General features: G+C 33.2%; 2 protein-coding genes across 5 annotated transcripts in view; one reads left to right on the top strand and one right to left on the bottom strand.

The window, feature by feature from the left end:
• Window positions 1–476: 476 nt before the first annotated feature.
• LOC101261952 (serine/threonine-protein kinase KIPK2-like) lies at window positions 477–8423 on the top strand. Of its 2 annotated transcripts, XM_010327625.3 has the most exons (4): window positions 477–634; window positions 1511–1526; window positions 2245–4652; window positions 6036–8423. In XM_010327625.3, exons 3-4 carry the CDS (start codon window positions 2434–2436, stop codon window positions 6877–6879), a joined length of 3063 nt encoding a protein of 1020 aa, XP_010325927.1. In that variant the 5' UTR covers window positions 477–634; window positions 1511–1526; window positions 2245–2433; the 3' UTR covers window positions 6880–8423. The 2 variants fall into 2 exon arrangements, with proteins under 2 accessions (XP_010325927.1, XP_004246893.1); XM_004246845.5 differs by lacking the exon at window positions 1511–1526.
• Window positions 8424–16453: 8030 nt separating this feature from the next.
• Window positions 16454–20373, bottom strand: part of LOC101262246 (uncharacterized) — a 78089-nt gene continuing 74169 nt past the window's right edge. For all 3 annotated transcript variants that reach the window (XM_010327626.4, XM_026032939.2, XM_019215638.3), the window contains 3 exons: window positions 17753–17911; window positions 17339–17626; window positions 16454–17157 (listed from right to left, as the gene is read on the bottom strand). In XM_010327626.4, coding sequence (XP_010325928.1) covers window positions 17032–17157; window positions 17339–17626; window positions 17753–17911 — 573 coding nt within the window. In that variant the 3' untranslated portion in view covers window positions 16454–17031. The remainder of the gene's footprint in view (window positions 17158–17338; window positions 17627–17752; window positions 17912–20373) is intronic.

The raw sequence follows: 20373 nt of genomic DNA, 5'->3' as shown, positions 1-20373 counted from the left end.
AACTATACAAACTTAATATAACACATAAATTGTGAATATACACAAGCAAAAAAGCACAAACATAATATACATAATGAAATATCACAAAATTTAAATTATAATTTAATCATTAACCACTCTAGTACTTGTGTTAAATTTGTGTCGTTGATCAGTTATTCTATATTCAATTAAGTAATTAGTTCCAAAAATAAACGAAATATAATAAAATATGAATAAAATTTGTAAAAATGAAATATATATTTTTCTAAAAAATAAAATAAAAATTTTCGAATCCTAAGATACATGGGACCCACTATCTACCTCCAGGGAGTGGACCCCACTCTTTTTTAGTTTTTTTTTAATAGGACCACATAATGTTAGAAAAAATAAAAACACAGAGAGAAAGAAAATTTTTCAGTGTATGAAAATGAAATTAGAAAAAAAGATAAAATAATAATAATAATAATAATAATAAAAATAAAATAAAATTGTGTGTCCCTTTCTCTCTTCACATCTTTGTCCACCGAAATAATATACACCATTTTTCTTTCTCCTTTCATTCTTTGAGAATCTGAATTCTGAGACCATTTTTTTCTGTAATTTATGAAAGTTTTGAACTTTAGATCTTTCATTGTATCAGTTGCTTTTTTGGCAGGTAATGTCTTCTTTTTTATCTTTCATATTCTTGATTTGTTAAGTTTTGTTGAGCTTTCAACTTTTTGTTAGTAGTTTTGGACACCCTTTTGCTTAATTAGTGGTATTCTTGAGTGAAGTCTCTGACTTGCATTGATTTTCAAGCTATACATGTTTTTTTTTATTTGCTAGTTTTGTTGAGCCTTTGAACTTTTTGTTAGTAGTTTTGGACACCCTTTTGGTTAATGTTAGTGGGTCTTTTGGGTTTAACCTTCTTCGCATTGATATCTAAGCTACACATTTTCTTGATTTGCTAGTTTTGTTGAGCTTTGAGCTTTTTGTTTTGTAGTTTTGGACATACTTTTGCTTAATCTTAGTGGGTCTCTTGAGTTAACCTTCTAAATTTGCATTGATTTCTAATCTGTACATATTTCTTGATTTGCTAGTCTTGTTGAGCTTTGAACTTTTTGTTAGTAGTTCTGACACCCTTTTGCTTAATCTAAGTGGGCTTTTTTGAGTTTAACCTTCTTTGCATTGATTTCTATGCTACATATTTTCTTGATTTGCTAGTTTTGTTGAGCTTTGAACTATTTGTTTGTAGTTTTGGACACCCTATTGCTTAATTTTAGTTAGTCTCTGGAGTAAACCTTCTAATTTGCATTGATTTCTAAGCTACTACCTTTTTTTCTTGCATTATTTTGTTGTTGTGTGACTTTCTGTGCTTTTGGATTTGTACTGATACTGGCAAGTTTGACCCTTTTTGTGTTCTCCTTATGGGCAAGTAATGTATACTTGCAAAAAGTTTATGCCTTTAGTTCTTTTGGACTTTCATTTGGCTAATTTGTTTTTTCTTGTTGTTCTCTTCATTTTCCTTACATTTTCTTTCTTTTTCTTCCAGGATGGGGGTCAGCTAGGTGGGTAGTTTGCATTTTTGGGTTTCAAGTTGTTTTTGTTTCCATTTTCTCTTTGCAGAAATGCTGGAAGTTGAAAACTGAATCCTATATTGAACTGTTTTTTCTTGAAAGATGTAATCTTGTTCTTGTTCTGAGCATTTTGCTGTATTTCAATTGAAATGGATCTATGCCAACTGAATGTATATTTATAGCTGAGTTAGACTTCTAAGGACCACTTTTAACACTTGATTAAACAATAGGGTGTTAACACTGCCTAAGAGTTCTTTGAGAAATATAATACTCTGCAACTATTTAACGACAGTACATTTCTCTAGATCTGTTTATCATAAAGATACTTGTCGTTCCTGATCCTGCTTTAACTGATTCTGAGGGGAATGTGACAGTGAAAGGAGATCTGGTATTGTGAAAAAGATTTCACAGGACCGTAAATGGATCTAATTGGAATCTTTGGTCTCAAAATTTTTGCCAATAGTTACTGAGATCTTAGCAACTTGGGTTCTTTAGACTTATTCCTGAGTAATTGTATCCGAGTTCCTATAATTCTGTTCTCTAAATGAAATGCTTGATAGTCATCCATCTTCTTATCCTCATGTTTTTTTTATACCTCTTATGTGTATATATTCTAAGCATTTCATGTGACAATGATTTTGATGTTTTAAGGAATACACAGTAGCTGGTACTTTAATTATTTCATAATAGCATTTAATTGTCATTACAGGTTGAATGGTAGATAGCAACATGATTGGGTTGAAACTAGAAATTTGGATTGTATGTGACCTATGAAGCTCATGTATTGTTGTAAAGGTGGTTGTCGATTGAATGATGGTTGTATATAGACCTCCAAAATTAATCGTTTCACCTTGGGATTGCTGAGTGTCTGGTGATATTGTCCGACCAGTTCTAAGTGATGGGTTCATATTCTGGTAGTTGTGAAATTATTGAGGCAAAAGATGAGCTCGTGATGTTCCAACGTTCTGAAAGGTCAGGACAAGTACGAGAATCAGGCAGAAAACAGAAGCCTCCGTTGGTTAGAAAAGGACCTAATAAATTCTTAGAAAATGATATTAATCATCTTTTTGCATCCATCGATCTAAGATCATCAAAAAGTCTGGATTTGTCAGATCATGTGAAAAGAGATGCCTCAAAAAGGCCGATGAGGGGTGGTGGATCTCATTCTCCAGGAATTGGGTTTTCAGAGCCGGTCTCTCTTAAGCAGGCCTTACGGGGTTTATGCATTTCACAGGCGGCAGAAATGGCGGCAATGAAGCGGTTATCCAAGCAACCGGGTTCTCCAAGCATTACAGAAGCTGGAAGGATTACAAGCTCTTACAGGTTTGCAGATCCAAGCGAATCCGGTTTCATTCACACAGAAAGAGTAGTACAAGATGAAAGCACTTCAGGAACACTCGACAAAGTGCCCCATTACCGCCAAGAACTGTATGTTAAATCAGCAAACCATAGTCCCCATTCTTCTCCACGACTTGTCATTAAGCCATCCATCTCAATGCGCCAAAATAACAGAATAGTCCCGGCAGAAAGCACGTCTAACTCTTCTCAAAGGCCGCCTCAGTACATTGGAGATCCAAAGCTACAGTCACCAGGTCAAAGTACCCTTTGTTCTCCTAAATGTGTTGGTAAACAGACTACTAAGAATGCGGAGTATGTTGCCAAGCAAAATGAGAGAGTATTTTCGGAAGAATATGTCCCGAACTATGGTAAAAAGGTTTCTCAACAGCTTACACAAGCAAAGGTGAGGTTACCAAACCAAAACACTTCACGTTCGCCCAGACTTGTTGATAAACCAGTCATTGTGTCTGCTGAGTCAACTGTGCGGCGAAAAGAGAGGATAATGCCAGCAGTAAGCACATCAAGCACTTCACAAAAGATGCCTCGATACTCCGAAGAACCCAAGATGAAGTTACCAGACCAGAGTGTCCTGTCTTCTCCTAGATCGGTTGAAGCACCAATTAGTCAGAGTGTTAATTCCCCTCACCTGAAAAAGGAGAATGCATCTGTGTCGAATCTTCATGAGATTAAATCACTACAAACTGTGTCAACTGAGGAAGAAGTCGAAACTTCAGTTGCATCCTCATCATCATTTACCTCTGGTAATGATGTTTTGGGGTCTGGACCAATAAATTTGCAGCATAATTCCAATAGAAGTGTGGTTGCATCATTTCGAATAGCCAACAAAAAAGCTCCTAAGCTGAGACGAAAAACCATATTGCAAAATGTCTCTTCATCTACTACCAAGAGAAGCAACAAGGAGAGCAAATCAAACAAAAGCACCACTCATACTGCAAATCCAGCAGTCAAGCACAAGACCCTTGTCAAGAAAAAAGCAAAACCGGAAGCAACAGCAGCATCCGGCACTTTTAATTTTACCTATGAAGTAAATAGTCCAATGGAATCACCTAAGCAGCTTATCTGTCAGCAATGTCAGTGTGCTCTCAAGAATGTTGGAAATGAGTCTGGTAAGGGACCTACAATTCAAGGTTCTGGATGTACAGCCGCTGAAGCAAGTGAAACTAGCAATAATTGTCATGCTACTAAACCAGGCTTCGCCAAAAACGGCCACAATGACAGGGTTACTCCTGTCTTGAAATTCAACAAGGCATCAAAATCTAGAGAGCCAGGGGACTTTTCACAGAGCTCAAAGAGTAGTATTGGTGATTACAGTTGTAGCACAACTATCAGCGACGAGAGCAATCTAAGTGGGTCTAGTACTGGAAATAGGCCACACATGTCTAAAGACGGCAAGTGGGAGGCTATCAATCAGGTGAGGAAACATCATGGATTCTTGGGGTTAAGTCATTTCAATTTATTAAAGAAGCTTGGTTGTGGAGACATTGGCACAGTGTACCTTGCTGAGCTGCTGGAAACTGATTGCTTCTTTGCAATAAAAGTTATGGACAATGAATTTTTGGCAAGAAGGAAAAAGTTGCCAAGGGCCCAAACTGAAAGAGAGATTTTGAGAATGCTAGATCACCCTTTTCTACCTACGCTCTATGCACAGTTTACATCGCACAACTTATCATGCTTAGTTATGGAGTTTTGTCCAGGTGGTGATTTGCATGTCCTCAGGCAGAAGCAGCCTTGCAGAAACTTTCCTGAACCAGCAGCACGGTATGATATGCTCCAATTTTATAAATTATACTCAAAACTACAACAATGAAGCTTTGGTTGGTAAATTTGCGTTTCAGCATAAACATAATGCATCTCTGTTCTCTTTTGATTTGTGCTCGGGGGTGGTAGAATGTATAAATTAGTCTGAAATTGCTACTGGAATAAATGGATTTTGACTTTGCATTGGTGTTTTTTTCTAATTTTATTTACAAAGAACTAATCTATTCAACACCACTTGATTGAGGTAATGTTTAAACCCATTAAATTTTAGCAACCCATCCCCCCACCCACCCCAAAAAAAGGAATGAAGAAGAGAAGAATGCCACCTTTGTCGTGGCTGACGCAGACTTGTCAATAAGTTGGTTAATTTAAGACATTAAATCTAGTATATCCATCACCATAAGCTTAAGTGGTCTAGTATGCGCCGCCTATTATATGTTGGTAAGTAGCTTGATATGGTGGGAGGTTTTGAATTGCTTTAGAATATAGTGGGTCATACTGATTGCTGAGTACAACAGAGGTACTGAATAACTGAGCTTCAGAAGAAAGAAGATCCAGGGCATGGGATGTACCCCCACTAGCTTTCATTTAAGTATTATTACGGAGGGTTCGGAATAGAGAGCTTTTGAGAGGTTTCTACATTTGAGGAGTAGCCTCATGTCTCAGCTTCTTGGTTGCACAGATGTATGGATGACATTTTGTCGATAATCATCTTTTGGTCTAGGTTTCTCTACTTTTCGGTATACTAATTCTATATGGGGATTTCTCCAACAGGAATATAATTATTTACCTTAAATAAGAAAACTTTATTGGTTAAAGCCTTGTAATGTCTTGAGACTTATTGACAAGGCAAATTCTTTAATTTGCTGGTTCATTTCTTTGGTTATATATGTCTTCCTCTGTTCCTCCTAACTCAACTCAACCCACCTGACCACCCCATACCAAAAAGGGGGAAAGGGACAAGGTAGAAATTGAAGTCTGCATTTCCTCCAAAACAAGAAAAAAGATCAAAAATGTCAAAACTGAAGATTGAGAGTTCAATTGATCGGAAAATTGTCTTAGATGTGGATAATTAGTTTATCTGTTTTGGAAACATAGTTAATTGATTAATCTAGTGTTGCTGTGCCAAAATATAAAATCTGAATTTTGCATAAAATAATTTTGTGGTGAGGCTATATTAATTTGACATGGGCCCAGTAGTCAATGCCGTGGGTTGAGAATCACGAGGTCTCTGGTGGTAGGTGGTAGGCATCCATGGGATTAGTCGAGGGGCATGAAAGCTGGCCCTGAAACCACAGTTATAAAAAATAAAAGAAAAAGAGAACTTTGGACTATTGTTGTAAAAGTTGTCTTCGTCATGATGCTAACTCACGGTAATTGCAGGTTTTATGTGGCTGAAGTCCTCCTTGCTCTGGAGTATCTGCATATGCTTGGAGTTGTATATCGGGATCTGAAACCCGAGAACATACTGGTCCGGGAAGATGGTCACATCATGCTTACAGATTTTGACCTCTCACTCAGATGTTCAGTTAATCCCACTCTTTTAAAATCATCTTCACTGGGGGTTGAAGCTCCAAGGATTTCTGGTCCATGCGCGGGCTCTAATTGTATTGATCCATTTTGTTCTGGTCCGTCATGTCAAGTTTCTTGCTTTAGCCCCAGAATTTTACCTGCCACAGCACGAGCAAGAAAGCTGAAAGCAGAAGCTGCAGCCTTTCACAGATCATTGCCTCAGCTTGTGGTAGAGCCAACAGAAGCGCGATCCAACTCATTTGTTGGTACACATGAATATTTGGCTCCCGAGATCATTAAAGGTGAGGGTCATGGGAGTGCTGTTGATTGGTGGACTTTAGGTGTTTTTCTTTACGAGCTTCTATATGGGAAGACACCATTTAAAGGCGCTGGAAATGAAGAAACTTTGGCCAATGTGGTCATGCAGAACCTCAGATTTCCCGATAGCCCCCTTGTTAGTCTTCAGGCAAGGGATCTAATCAGAGGACTTCTCGTGAAGGAGCCTGAGAATCGATTAGGAACAGAAACAGGAGCTGCTGAGATTAAACGACACCCCTTCTTCGATGGTATGAACTGGGCACTGATAAGGTGTGCCATTCCACCAGAAATACCTGATCTCTGTGACATTGGATTTACAAAACTAGCTTATCAGGAGAAGAACAAAATGTTTTTAGAGTATAGTTCCAAAGAGAATTTAGAATTTGAATTGTTCTAGTAAATCTCTATACCACTCTGGTTATGATGTATCCTCTACATCCACTTCTTGTAATTATGTGATATAATTAGTGATAAATCTTGGGAGATAAAAAATCTATTTTTATTGTTTTGTGCTATATGCCTATATCCATAACTAGTAAACCTGTTCCCATTTCGAACAAAAGTTCAAACAACATCGTAGCTCAATAAATCCAAGGGCTAATATGCAGGTGGAGTCAATTTTTGAGTTAGTTCATACAGATGTTTAGGGACCATGTCCTGTTGTTTTCGAAATCGGATACAAGTATTTTGTTATATTTGTGGATTTTTTCTCTCGACTGACTTGGATTTATTTTATGAAGAGTCGTTCTGAAGTGTTTACCCACTTTTGTGCTTTTTGGGTTGAAGTCAAAACTCAGTTCAATGCTTTAGTGTGTATTCTAAGGAGTGATAATGCTAAACAATATCATACACCAGCAAAACTTTGGGTGATAATCAAGTTGCCCTACATATTGCCTCAAATCTGGTGTATCATGAAAGAACTAAATATATTGAGATTGACTAGCATTTTATTCACGAAAAGATACAGGAAAACTTGATTTCCACCGGCTACGTGAAGATGCAAGTAGCTGATTTGCTCACAAAGGCATGAATGAAACTCGAGTTGATTATCTTTGTAACAAGTTGGACATGATAGACATATATGTTCCAGTTTGATGGGAAGTGTTATAGAATGAATATAGACTTAATCTTAGTAATATACATATAGTTATATATAGGCAGCAGATTTTAATAGGGATCACTACAGATCTATAGGGATCACTTTATATTTCTTTCCTTGATTTGCACCTTATGTATTGTATTTATTCACTGTTTACCTATTGAAATAAGATAACATCTTCCATTTAATTACAACATTTACAATACACATTACATGATGAAGTCCACTAAAACAAAGTTATTGGTCGTAGGGTCTTTAAAATGAAACTCGCCCACATTAACATATCTAGATCTCTAATATAAAAAAAACAATTCCATTTAAAGAAAATTGATCTTTATCGATACCTACATACTCCGCTTCACATTTCCCTATAAATGTGAGACATTCACCAGATGTGTCTTCCACAAATTTGCCCCATAGTGAATGCGAATTACTATAGTATCCATAAGATTTTCTATAAAAAAAATTCAAATAAAGCCGACAAAATACTAACAAATTTCAAACTTGTACAGCTCTTCTCGTCCCTTTTAAACCTATACCTATACTATAAGTAGATGGTGGCCTGATATCCCATAATTCTGGGGAAAACCCTGTAAACTAAGCTTCACCATGCTCCATTGCTTAGAATGTGTATAGCTTTTGATTTAACTTGGATGCCTCCATTAATCTGAATATTTCCTTAGATATATATATATATATACGTAGTCTATGTACCAAGTCGAAACTGAAATTCTCAAAAAAGGGAAGTTTTTGTAGCAATTCCCTTGATGTTGTTGACTAATTTCTCAGCAGTTGTAAGTGAATTCCATTTCAAGTGGATCGTTTTTGTTTGTTATGTACAAGATGTCCCTTTTATAATTGTACTAGAGAAATGCACTGCCATCTAATAATACATGGGGATTACCTACTTTTAAAAGTAATTATGTTGAAATAGTTTTATCCAGAATCCATGCAAGTATAGACATAGTACTGCAGCAAACACAATATAATTCATGGGGAATTGTTTTTAATATGTAAAACTTACCAATCAGTGTTAATTAAGTAAATTGGTGATTGAGGATCATTTGTGAGGTTTTGTTTCAAATTAGAGATCATTTGGAGTGGCTTCATATATATTTTGCACATTCAAAGAATACCTCGTTATGGCTTATGGGTAATAGGATTTTAAGGCTTATCCCTATATTTTAATTAGATTTACTAAAACTACAATTAATTAATTATCTTTATATTTAAATGGACTTGTTTCTACCCTATTTATTTAAACTAGAACTAGAATTGCGGCAATAAGTACAAATAACTTATCAACTCCCCTATTTGAACACATTATAAACTATTTTTTTTAAAAAAAAAGAAAAAGTATTTTTTGGAATGAATCATAGACAAGTAAAAGTAGCTAAAAAAAAAAAGTAATTATAATAGAACTATCATTGGAAATTGTTTATTTATGGAAATTCCAATTAAGAAAGGCTTAGGAAAACAAATTTCCTTGTCTAACAAGATGAAGTTGGAAGAAAAGAAGAAGAAAGAATCTGCTGAACCTCCTTATTCTGTCCAACACCCTTGGCTTCTTATTTGTCATGGTGATCTCATGCAAAAGCAAACTTTTTCTAGTATATCAGACCATCGATATTATATGAGAAATATATCTGAACTTAAAGAAAGAATATTATTGCTTATGTGGATGAGTGGTTCGTGCTAGAAAGCATTTATTCTAATGATTGTTAGCTTTGGAATCTTATTTCAAACGAAAAAATTCAGCTCCCGCCACTTCCTGCTAAGTGCGACATAGTAAAGTGCCTATTGTCTGCACCACCTCATGATCCCGACTGTCAAGTTATCTTCCTAATTAAAGAGACTGAGCCTACTCCGGATAATGATGACACTAATGAGGATGACAACTCTGATGGAGATGAAAACGGTTATGAAACTAATGAGGATGACAACTCCAATGGGGATGGGGCTGAGGATGAGGATGAGAACTCCAACGGGGATGGGGCTGAAAACGAGGATGAGGATGAGGATGAGAACTCCAATGAGGATGAGGATGAGGATGACGAGGATGAGGATGAGAACTCCAATGGGGATGGGGCTGTAAACGAGGATGAGGATGAGGATGAGGATGACGAGTCCAATGAGGATGACGATGACGATGACGAGAATGAGAATCAGAATCTGCTTATTTTTTACTTTTGCAAACCAGGTTATGATGAAGAATTCAATAAACAGGATGTACAATCAATTATCGGAGATTCACATCTTCGAACATGGACAATTTTCAAGAAAAAAATTTATGCATTAATTGGGATGCAAGATATTCTAACGTGTTTGGATGTAAATGATTCAGGAAGAATAACAGCTACACCAATGACTAACGGATCTCCAAATCTGACGAAAAAATACTTAGACCATACTTTATGTAGAGATTACATCATTCAATCGTCTTCTAACGGTATGCTGTTATATGTTCACTTAATTTTTAACGGGAGAGAGTATGGAATGCCATACCATTTTCGAGTATTCCAATTTGATTTTGCAACAAAAAGATGATAAAATCAGAAAGCATCGGGGAAATAGCAATTTTTATAAGTTTCCCTGGAAGGTCGGGCACAACTTGTTCTATCATAGGCACAAATCTTAAAAAAGAGTCCGTCTACTTCACCGACGGTCGTTATCTTTACGTCTATAACTTGATAATGCATACCATATCATTATCCCTCCCTTGCCCACATGTTAGCAAGAGAAAGTGTCGCCACATGCACTGGTTAACGTTAAATCTTTAATTTAGATTTTTGTTTGTATACGTAAATGTTTAGTGACATTGTTGATTTGCATCATCCTATAATTATTTTTACCTGTTCTTATTCATTATTTCTCGTTTTTGCCTTTTGTAAATTATTTCTTACAGAAAAGTATAATGACGAGACTTAGGTAAAGTTTTTAATTTGTATGATTTTTTTTTTATCGAAGAATAAGGAGGGGGTGCATGCCTCATAAATTCTTTTCTTTAATTTGTCATCTTTTACCAAAATAATGTAGTTGAATGATGATGTATTCTTCCATGTGAGAAATAAGATAACACGCTATAATAAAAATGATCATTAGCGGTATCTATTTTTTAATTGTTACGAATATGTATTTTTAGTAGCAATTGTCACTCTTTGTAGATGTTCCTAAAGTCTTTAGCGACACTGGTTCTAATGGCACTTAACTAATGTCGATACTGATTTTAACATTTTTTATTAGTATCAATATTTAATGTCGCTAAAAATTATTTTTGTTGTAGTGACAGGATCATGAAACACACAGGTAAAGCTGTGGTTTCTTATAATTAATAAAATAAAATATAAAATAAGAGAATATGTGCAAGAGAAACATTGTACTAAAATTATCGTTGTGTTATTTTGAAGGTTAAATTGAATTTCAATGTTGATTTAACATGTGTTAATCATGGAAAACAGGATCATTATACTTTTGAACCATGAAAAACGTTATACGAATATCCTCCATTATATTATTTGAACACTAGAATCTAACCGTCCAAAAAGAAGAGCATTTGTATCATTCACTCTTAAAGGAGAACATTTATCTCAATTTTAAAAATCTATCTAATATTTTATTTATTTTTTACTTATAATGAAAAACGAGTCTAGCTAATTAAAAAGGAAAATTTTTCGAAATGTCAATATTTTAGCATTTAAGATGACTGATTAGCAACAATTTCAATATTTAGTAAAAATGTCATTTTAGTTTGTTATGTATCTTATTTATGTTTTTATTATTTATTTTTATTTAAAGAATATAATTATTTAATTACAAAAAGGAGAAAATTAAGAGAGGGAATATTTCAAAAAAAGGCAAGCATCCTTAATTTTCTCATCAGTTACATTTTCAAATAAAATTTAAATTTTGTTTTTTTTTTCTCCAGAATTTTTACCTTTTTAAAATTATATTCATTCCACAATATATTGTATTTATATTTATTATAGTTTTTTATTAGTTTGTATTCATTCCAATAGGTATGCCGAATTTATCTATATATGTATTTTCATATATTTTTTCCTATATAATTGTTTTTTTATTCAAAATTCCTATTCATTTCAATATGTATTTTATTTGTATTTTTATTTATTCTAGTTTTTATTTAGAATTTTGTATAATAATATATAAAATACAAAAAATTAGTATGATGAAAAAGTGAATAAAATATATAATTGAAAAGAAATAATTAAATATTTAGTGTACTCATTCTTAAATAAAATACATAACTAGTTGACATACCTTTAGAATAAATACAAATTAGAAAAAAATAAATTCAATTGACATACCTTTATTAATTTGTATTCATTCCAATATGTATGTCAAATAAAATGTAGCTATTTAAGAAATACATTTGTATTCATATATATTTTTCACTGTGTATTTATTTTTCTTTTCAAAATCTTGTTTCCTTTTCTAAGTCGTATTCATTCCAATATGTCTATTATTTGTATTTGTATTCGAATACAAATAAACTAATAGAAAGTTGTTCTTCTAATAAATAAAATACATAACTAGTTGACATACATTTGGATGAATACAAATTAGGTACAAATACAAGATTCATAAACCATGCAATTTTAATAAATACAAATATTGATAGTATACATAGTGATTTGAATACAAATTAAGAAAGCATACCAAATTCTAAAAAAGAACTATAAATACAAAACAAACTAATAGAAAATTGTTCGACAATTATCCGATCTTCGTCGTCTTTTTCAAGATCCTCACGAGTAGACAAAGATTCTACATTTGCATTCTGAATTTGAGGAAGGTTTTGCACACCAATGAGTCTTGTAAATGTTCTTACCCTCTTTCTTCCCTCATTTTAGCAGCGGATCATACATTATATACTATTTGTTAAGTAATAAATAAATTAAAGGATGAAAAATCACCAGAAATTGGTTGATTAAGATGAATACCTCTAGTAAGCCTCTTGGATTCAGCCATTGGAGAGTAAATCATAACGGAAATTGAAAAATACAAACAACATTTTTTTAAGATTTAAACAAAAAATAAAATTAGAAAAGAAATCTGAAAATAGGATAAAGATTAGAGATACCTTAATCAAAGAGATTCTTGTTGATTCAATTTTGGATTAAAAAATAACCAAAATATATCGCAAAAAAATATTTGCAACTTGAATGTTGGAGGAAAATCAGAAAAGATAACCATGAGAGAAAAAAAAATTAAATGGGAGAGAGAATTAACAATTTGAAAAGTTAAATATGAGAGAGTGATTCTTTTTTAAAAAAAAGATATATAGAATTAATTGAAAAGGAGAGATAAAATAGGAAGAAAATTGGGACACATAAATTTTTTAAAATAATGACATTTTTGACATTATTGCTAATATTTATAAAGTATGGATATTTTAACTAAATGTGTTATTTATTTTGACTAGTATACTATTTTTTCCAATTAAAAATCGTTCAAATGACTTGGCCTGGACCCAAATTATAACCCAAAATCAATCCTTATACCATGTAAATCTCAGTTCAACCATCTAAATTCCTAATATATATATGTATATAACTTGTTCTTCAATGGTCATACATTGTCCCCAAATTAATTATCGTACTAGTTAATTAGCTAATATATTTATAGTTTGAATTAATTATGGATCATAACTTAATTTTAATTTTAATTATGTCACTTGTCCTCTTTTATACATATATAAATACATATTATACATATCTTATTATACAAATTACATAATATGATATGTATTGAATTACATAATTAAAATACATATCTTAGTACACAAATTATAATGTATAAATGAATTTATACAAAATTGAACAATTTATACAAAATTGAATGTTAGAATTATACAAATAAAAAATTCCATATCAAACATAAAATTTGCTATGGAGCGTAATTATGCGAAATATAGCTATAACATACAAATTTGATTTTTATATTTGCTATATGTGAAAGTTGCTCTATATTAAACCAAAAAATAGAGTAATTATTTAACAATAAATTTCATTCTAAGTTATTATTTGTCCTTTTTATATTATGTATTTTTCAATTTTGGTAAATATATTTTTAGAAAATATTTTCAATGACTCCTAATTTTAAAAAAACGCCTATATTTCAATTAAAGGTTCCAATAAAATTATATTAAAACAATATTCATGTTTGCATATTTCCAAGTAAGTTTCTCAAAAAAATCTCAAATCAAATTCACAAAAATAAAATCCCCAAGTAATTCTTCAAGTAAAAAAATTCCTAAGTAAATCCCCAACAAAATTAATAGAATTCCAGGTAATACCACATAAAAGATAATTATAGATAAATTTTTGAGTAATTATTTGCAACTAAATTTATCGAGGAATTTTCTTGCTAAAAGATAAAAAAGTCTTTTTTTTCTTACTTGTGAATTTACCTATGAAAATGATACTTGCAAATTATTTGCCGCAAATAATTCCCCAGGTAATAATTTTGCGAAAAATGGCGTCAAATTTATACACCAATTTTTCTGGGAAACTATTTTTTGCAAGTGAAAAAGTCTATAATTTATGAATTTCATATTTTCGCATGAAAATTCATAGAAAATTTCTTCAGAAATAATTAAAATTTCATAGATAATTTATGGTTTTGTAATAGTGTATAAATATGAGAATACAAAAATATAGAGAGAAACAACTTCAACCAATTCACTCGGAACACAAGGAGGTTCACAAATTCTCTCCCATAATGCTAAACTCTTAAAACCCTAGGACTACATTGTGAGTGATAATTAAGTTAGAAGGAACAAACATATATCTATATAGTCCTAAAACCTTTTCTACAAGAAAAGTGTAGAAAAGGACTAGTCAAAATATTAAATTTTGTCCTAAAAGAAAAATCTAATTATGCTAAGAAAGTCAGGGCATTGTTCCAAGACATCTACTGATGCGACTGGAGAAACAGAATCATATGATACACATAAAGTCAACAACTTCAACAAGTTCAAATAAAGTCAAGAATTGATGAACTGTAAAGTGTTATTGGACATATTTGAAGAAGGGGACAAGATAAACTTACTAAAGAATCCTTACTTGTAATATCATTACAGAATATACTATAAACTTTGTGAGGATAATAGAATATTTATTTCTCTTTCGCATTTTCTTCATAATTGTTAATTAGCAGAGGATATATATCTTATTAAGATGGACAAGGTAAGCTCAACCTACTTATTTTTATTGAACAAAAAGATGTATGTTTATTATTAATAAAAAGCCACAAAAAAATTGATGTTCATATAATATCAGTATCAATTATCTGAAACAGTAAAAAGAATTTGCTTGACAAAATAAAAATGTTTCAATATTGTGACGTGTCTAAATTAAAAGAATCAAACTTTAGATCAAGTACTCCTACAATAATTAATGCATAAATTTTTTTCTTGAAAACTATCCATCTTCCAAGACGTGAATCTCCGATAATTGATTGTACATCCTGTTTATTGAATTCTTCATCATAACCTGGTTTGCAAAAGTAAAAAATAAGCAGATTCTGATTCTCATTCTCGTCATCGTCATCGTCATCCTCATTGGACTCGTCATCCTCATCCTCATCCTCATCCTCGTTTACAGCCCCATCCCCATTGGAGTTCTCATCCTCATCCTCGTCATCCTCATCCTCATCCTCATTGGAGTTCTCATCCTCATCCTCATCCTCGTTTTCAGCCCCATCCCCGTTGGAGTTCTCATCCTCATCCTCAGCCCCATCCCCATTGGAGTTGTCATCCTCATTAGTTTCATAACCGTTTTCATCTCCATCAGAGTTGTCATCCTCATTAGTGTCATCATTATCCGGAGTAGGCTCAGTCTCTTTAATTAGGAAGATAACTTGACAGTCGGGATCATGAGGTGGTGCAGACAATAGGCACTTTACTATGTCGCACTTAGCAGGAAGTGGCGGGAGCTGAATTTTTTCGTTTGAAATAAGATTCCAAAGCTAACAATCATTAGAATAAATGCTTTCTAGCACGAACCACTCATCCACATAAGCAATAATATTCTTTCTTTAAGTTCAGATATATTTCTCATATAATATCGATGGTCTGATATACTAGAAAAAGTTTGCTTTTGCATGAGATCACCATGACAAATAAGAAGCCAAGGGTGTTGGACAGAATAAGGAGGTTCAGCAGATTCTTTCTTCTTCTTTTCTTCCAACTTCATCTTGTTAGACAAGGAAATTTGTTTTCCTAAGCCTTTCTTAATTGGAATTTCCATAAATAAACAATTTCCAATGATAGTTCTATTATAATTACTTTTTTTTTTTAGCTACTTTTACTTGTCTATGATTCATTCCAAAAAATACTTTTTCTTTTTTTTTAAAAAAAATAGTTTATAATGTGTTCAAATAGGGGAGTTGATAAGTTATTTGTACTTATTGCCGCAATTCTAGTTCTAGTTTAAATAAATAGGGTAGAAACAAGTCCATTTAAATATAAAGATAATTAATTAATTGTAGTTTTAGTAAATCTAATTAAAATATAGGGATAAGCCTTAAAATCCTATTACCCATAAGCCATAACGAGGTATTCTTTGAATGTGCAAAATATATATGAAGCCACTCCAAATGATCTCTAATTTGAAACAAAACCTCACAAATGATCCTCAATCACCAATTTACTTAATTAACACTGATTGGTAAGTTTTACATATTAAAAACAATTCCCCATGAATTATATTGTGTTTGCTGCAGTACTATGTCTATACTTGCATGGATTCTGGATAAAACTATTTCAACATAATTACTTTTAAAAGTAGGTAATCCCCATGTATTATTAGATGGCAGTGCATTTCTCTAGTACAATTATAAAAGGGACATCTTGTACATAACAAACAAAAACGATCCACTTGAAATGGAATTCACTTACAACTGCTGAGAAATTAGTCAACAACATCAAGGGAATTGCTACAAAAACTTCCCTTTTTTGAGAATTTCAGTTTCGACTTGGTACATAGACTACGTATATATATATATATATCTAAGGAAATATTCAGATTAATGGAGGCATCCAAGTTAAATCAAAAGCTATACACATTCTAAGCAATGGAGCATGGTGAAGCTTAGTTTACAGGGTTTTCCCCAGAATTATGGGATATCAGGCCACCATCTACTTATAGTATAGGTATAGGTTTAAAAGGGACGAGAAGAGCTGTACAAGTTTCCGGGGTATTATATGGTCCTAATATTTCTAGCACACCTACTGATAGGCTGAGACACAGATATATCATATATACATGCATTTCTATATTTTGAAGACGAAAAGTGACTAGTCCTGATTCTTGCCACTTGTACCTTGTGAGGGTTCTGCCATTTTAGCAATGGAAAGCGATAGCTTTATTGGAATGATATTAGTTGGTCATAACATCCTTCATTTTGCTTCCATCATTGTTTAGTTCTTCACTGCTCACTGCTTCCAAAAGTCGAAGTAGGCATCTGCTGAGGAGACCAGGAGCAAATTCCTTCACTGCTGACCACATCGGCAAAAGGAGAATATGGTCTAGTCACTTTTGTTTTAACCAATGCCTGAACATCAGGGGAAAACAATTACACAAACATATATACATGAATAGACAAATAGTAGCAGCAATAATCACATAATTGTTGTGCATCTTCCATGTATTCAGTAGCTTTTGCTACTCTGGAGTTACCTTAGTCCTCGATCACAAAGTGCTCATACTTTCTTACACAAATCATAAGCATATACCTTTGACTGACTTGGTCCATAAACACTCCGTGCTTGCTCGATAGAAGAATAAACTTCAAACGCTTGATTCGAATCACGATGACACTTTATGACACGAACTTGGTCCTTTGCCTCAATAGTTCGACTTTGCAGATACATTATAAGCCGTGAAGGGGGACCATTTGGAAGATCTTTCTTTCCATGAGTCAATTCCATTGTCACCAGGTCTTCCAAGAGGACATCCCATAAAACTGCACATGGATCTCTAGCCGGATTGAACTTCTTTTGTGCAATAAGATTGGAAGGTTGCTGGCAACAAATAGTAGAAAATATTTTCAGTGAGGGGACAAGTGCACGAAATAGTGCAGAACTGGGATGGCAAAAGAGTTCTAATCCCCTTTTTCAATTATTCAAGTGACCTGTCTATTCACTTACTTGCAACAGAATGACCCTCCGGTGAGTAACAAGAATTATTCTTCCTTTAGGCAGCAAGAAGTGATTTTCATAGGCATCAGTCAAGGCAAATTTTGCACGTACTCTGAAAAGGTCAACTTGGCCAAAAAATGATCCGGATTCTGCAAGTTGCAAGATTGCCTTCACAAAAAGAAGAGAACAACTATCAGTTTATACTTGACTGTAAATCTCAAGCCACAAATACGACCATAAAAGTATCAAGCAAACATGAGGAACAATGAAACTATGTACAAGAAGCGCTTGAAAGACTTCATTCTTGTAGCCACATAGAAGAAAGTTCAGATGTTGTAGCAACAGTTCTATCCGCATTTTTATATTACAATCGAGTAGCACCGTTGTCTCAGTTTCACCTTTTGCATTAACACACTTCTTGTTGGTGCTGTTGAGAATTAGGAGATTATTTATATGGCAAGAGCCTATTCCTTGTAAATAGAAATTAGGATTACTTGTAAACAGTATTATATACCCCAAAATGCTTGAGGGAATAAAAAAACAATTCATATTCAAATCTTTTCTTTCTCATTATTTATAAACCCCAAAATGCTTGAGGGAAATAAGCGAGCAATTCTCAAATCTATTTTTTCTTTGTGGGTACACCCACAATTTGTGCGATCTACTCACCAAATCTTATGTCATCACTATACCCATTTATTTTTCCTTTTAATTGGAAGATGGTTCAGACCCAACAATCAATTTGACATTTTCTTATAACAGCAAATCTGGCATATAGGGGATTGGCTATGGGCAGCACCCTATAACTATAACATATGCGTGTCTAGATACTTGATTGGAATAAAGATAGCAAACCTATATGGCAAAAATATAAGAACATGGTGCTGCTAAAAGGTGAAGGGATAAAAGCACTAAATTCCTCTAGGGCTTGAAGCAAAAAGCAGAACTGACATTTCGGTAACATATTAGGCCACAAGACATGTATTTTCTACAAAAATAAACAACAATATGAACAGAAGAAATGGGAGTGTTTGAACCCTCAGTTATGTACATCTATATTTTTTTTTTGATAAGTTGACTTTCAAATTTGCATCTTAATCTCTTATTTTTTATGAATTACCCGTTCAACTATTCACTTCTTTGCAAATTTATTCTGGAGTTCATTTTATGAGGGGTAAGTAGGAATTACATAATTAACGAAAGAACGAGTTGGAACGGAGGAAGAAGGGCCGAATATTATCAAGGAAAACTCACGATAATTGGGTCTATAGATACTCATGGTATTTAAGAAAACAATAACCCACACATCTGTTAGAATAGGAATAGGAACAAGAATAATATATACTTAGAATAAGAATAGTGTCTATAAATGAAGCCTAAATGTAATAATGTAGATACACAATTCAATAATATTATTGTCCCATATTTCTCACAATTGTGCAGAAGAATCACTGGCTAGAGGCTATACACACGGGGATTTTACGAATGAAATTTGAGATCTTTCAGGAAACCATAAACTAGAAGACTGTTGCACGGGAATGGTCACTATTCACAACAACAACATACCCAGTGCAGTCCCACAATTGGGTTCTAAGGGAAGTAGGATATATGCAGGCAGACCTTTGAGGAGGGGGTAGAGACGCTGTTTAACCGTCAGCTCAAAAGATGAGTAATCAATGCAGGATAGGAAGGAAAATAACTACAACAAAATAGCAAGATAGACAACGGAAATGACGCGATAGAAGAAGTAAGAATTGAAAAATAAGATATGAGACAAATACTAAATAATACAACTAAGGAAGGAAAAAGGGAGACTAGCCCCTTCCCTTAATAATTAATATATCACTGTCACCTAGATCTAATAGTTTATACAACTTTAAAAAATTTCATCAAATTGAACTCACTTCAATTTTAAATTTCCATGTTATGATTTCTAAATCAAGCTAACTTTTCAACTTCTAATATGTTAAACTGTTCAATCAAATGGTATCACATAAATGGAATAGAGACAATATAAAGTTCTCTTGAAAATCAGCTCTGTGATTCTAAAAGAAGATTACTGGAATTTACATGTATATATTAACACTTCATCAGTGTACCTGAAGAATTACCAGAAACTAACAGCTCAGATTATAAATCAGTTGATCAGATGCAACCGCCCATTGAAAAATATTTATGCTTGCACCCTACTTTTAACACAATTATGCTTCTCTGGTTTGACTAGACTCTAGAGATAAGGCTTAAAGAGATGGAAACAAAATGTGTCCACATAACTTGAAAATATTTTGATAACTATACTGCTACTGCATTTCTGGTCTGCACTAGAAATAAGACTTGAAGAGATGAAATGAAATATGTATATAACTTGGAAAACATTTTGATAACTTCAAGGTTACTAGTGTGGTTCCCACCGAACATCTAGCAATTCTTTTATTACTTTCCCTACTGAGAAATGATGCTCACTTTAGGACTGTTATTTGACTCTTATACTATGGCTTTAGGAAAATCTCAGCAACATGTCTTAGATGATTGCTTACCTTCTTCTGTAGCAAAATTAGTACAACATGAAGCTTCAGATTGCTCTATATTTAGCTAGTTAGAAAGAAACTATCTTGACTAACAATAAGATT

Source organism: Solanum lycopersicum, chromosome 9 (genome assembly GCF_036512215.1).
Source record: "Solanum lycopersicum chromosome 9, SLM_r2.1".
NCBI classification, from domain to species: domain Eukaryota; kingdom Viridiplantae; phylum Streptophyta; class Magnoliopsida; order Solanales; family Solanaceae; genus Solanum; species Solanum lycopersicum.
The sequence above is the reverse complement of the archived record's forward strand: the minus strand, read 5'-3'. Positions and strand labels throughout refer to the sequence as shown.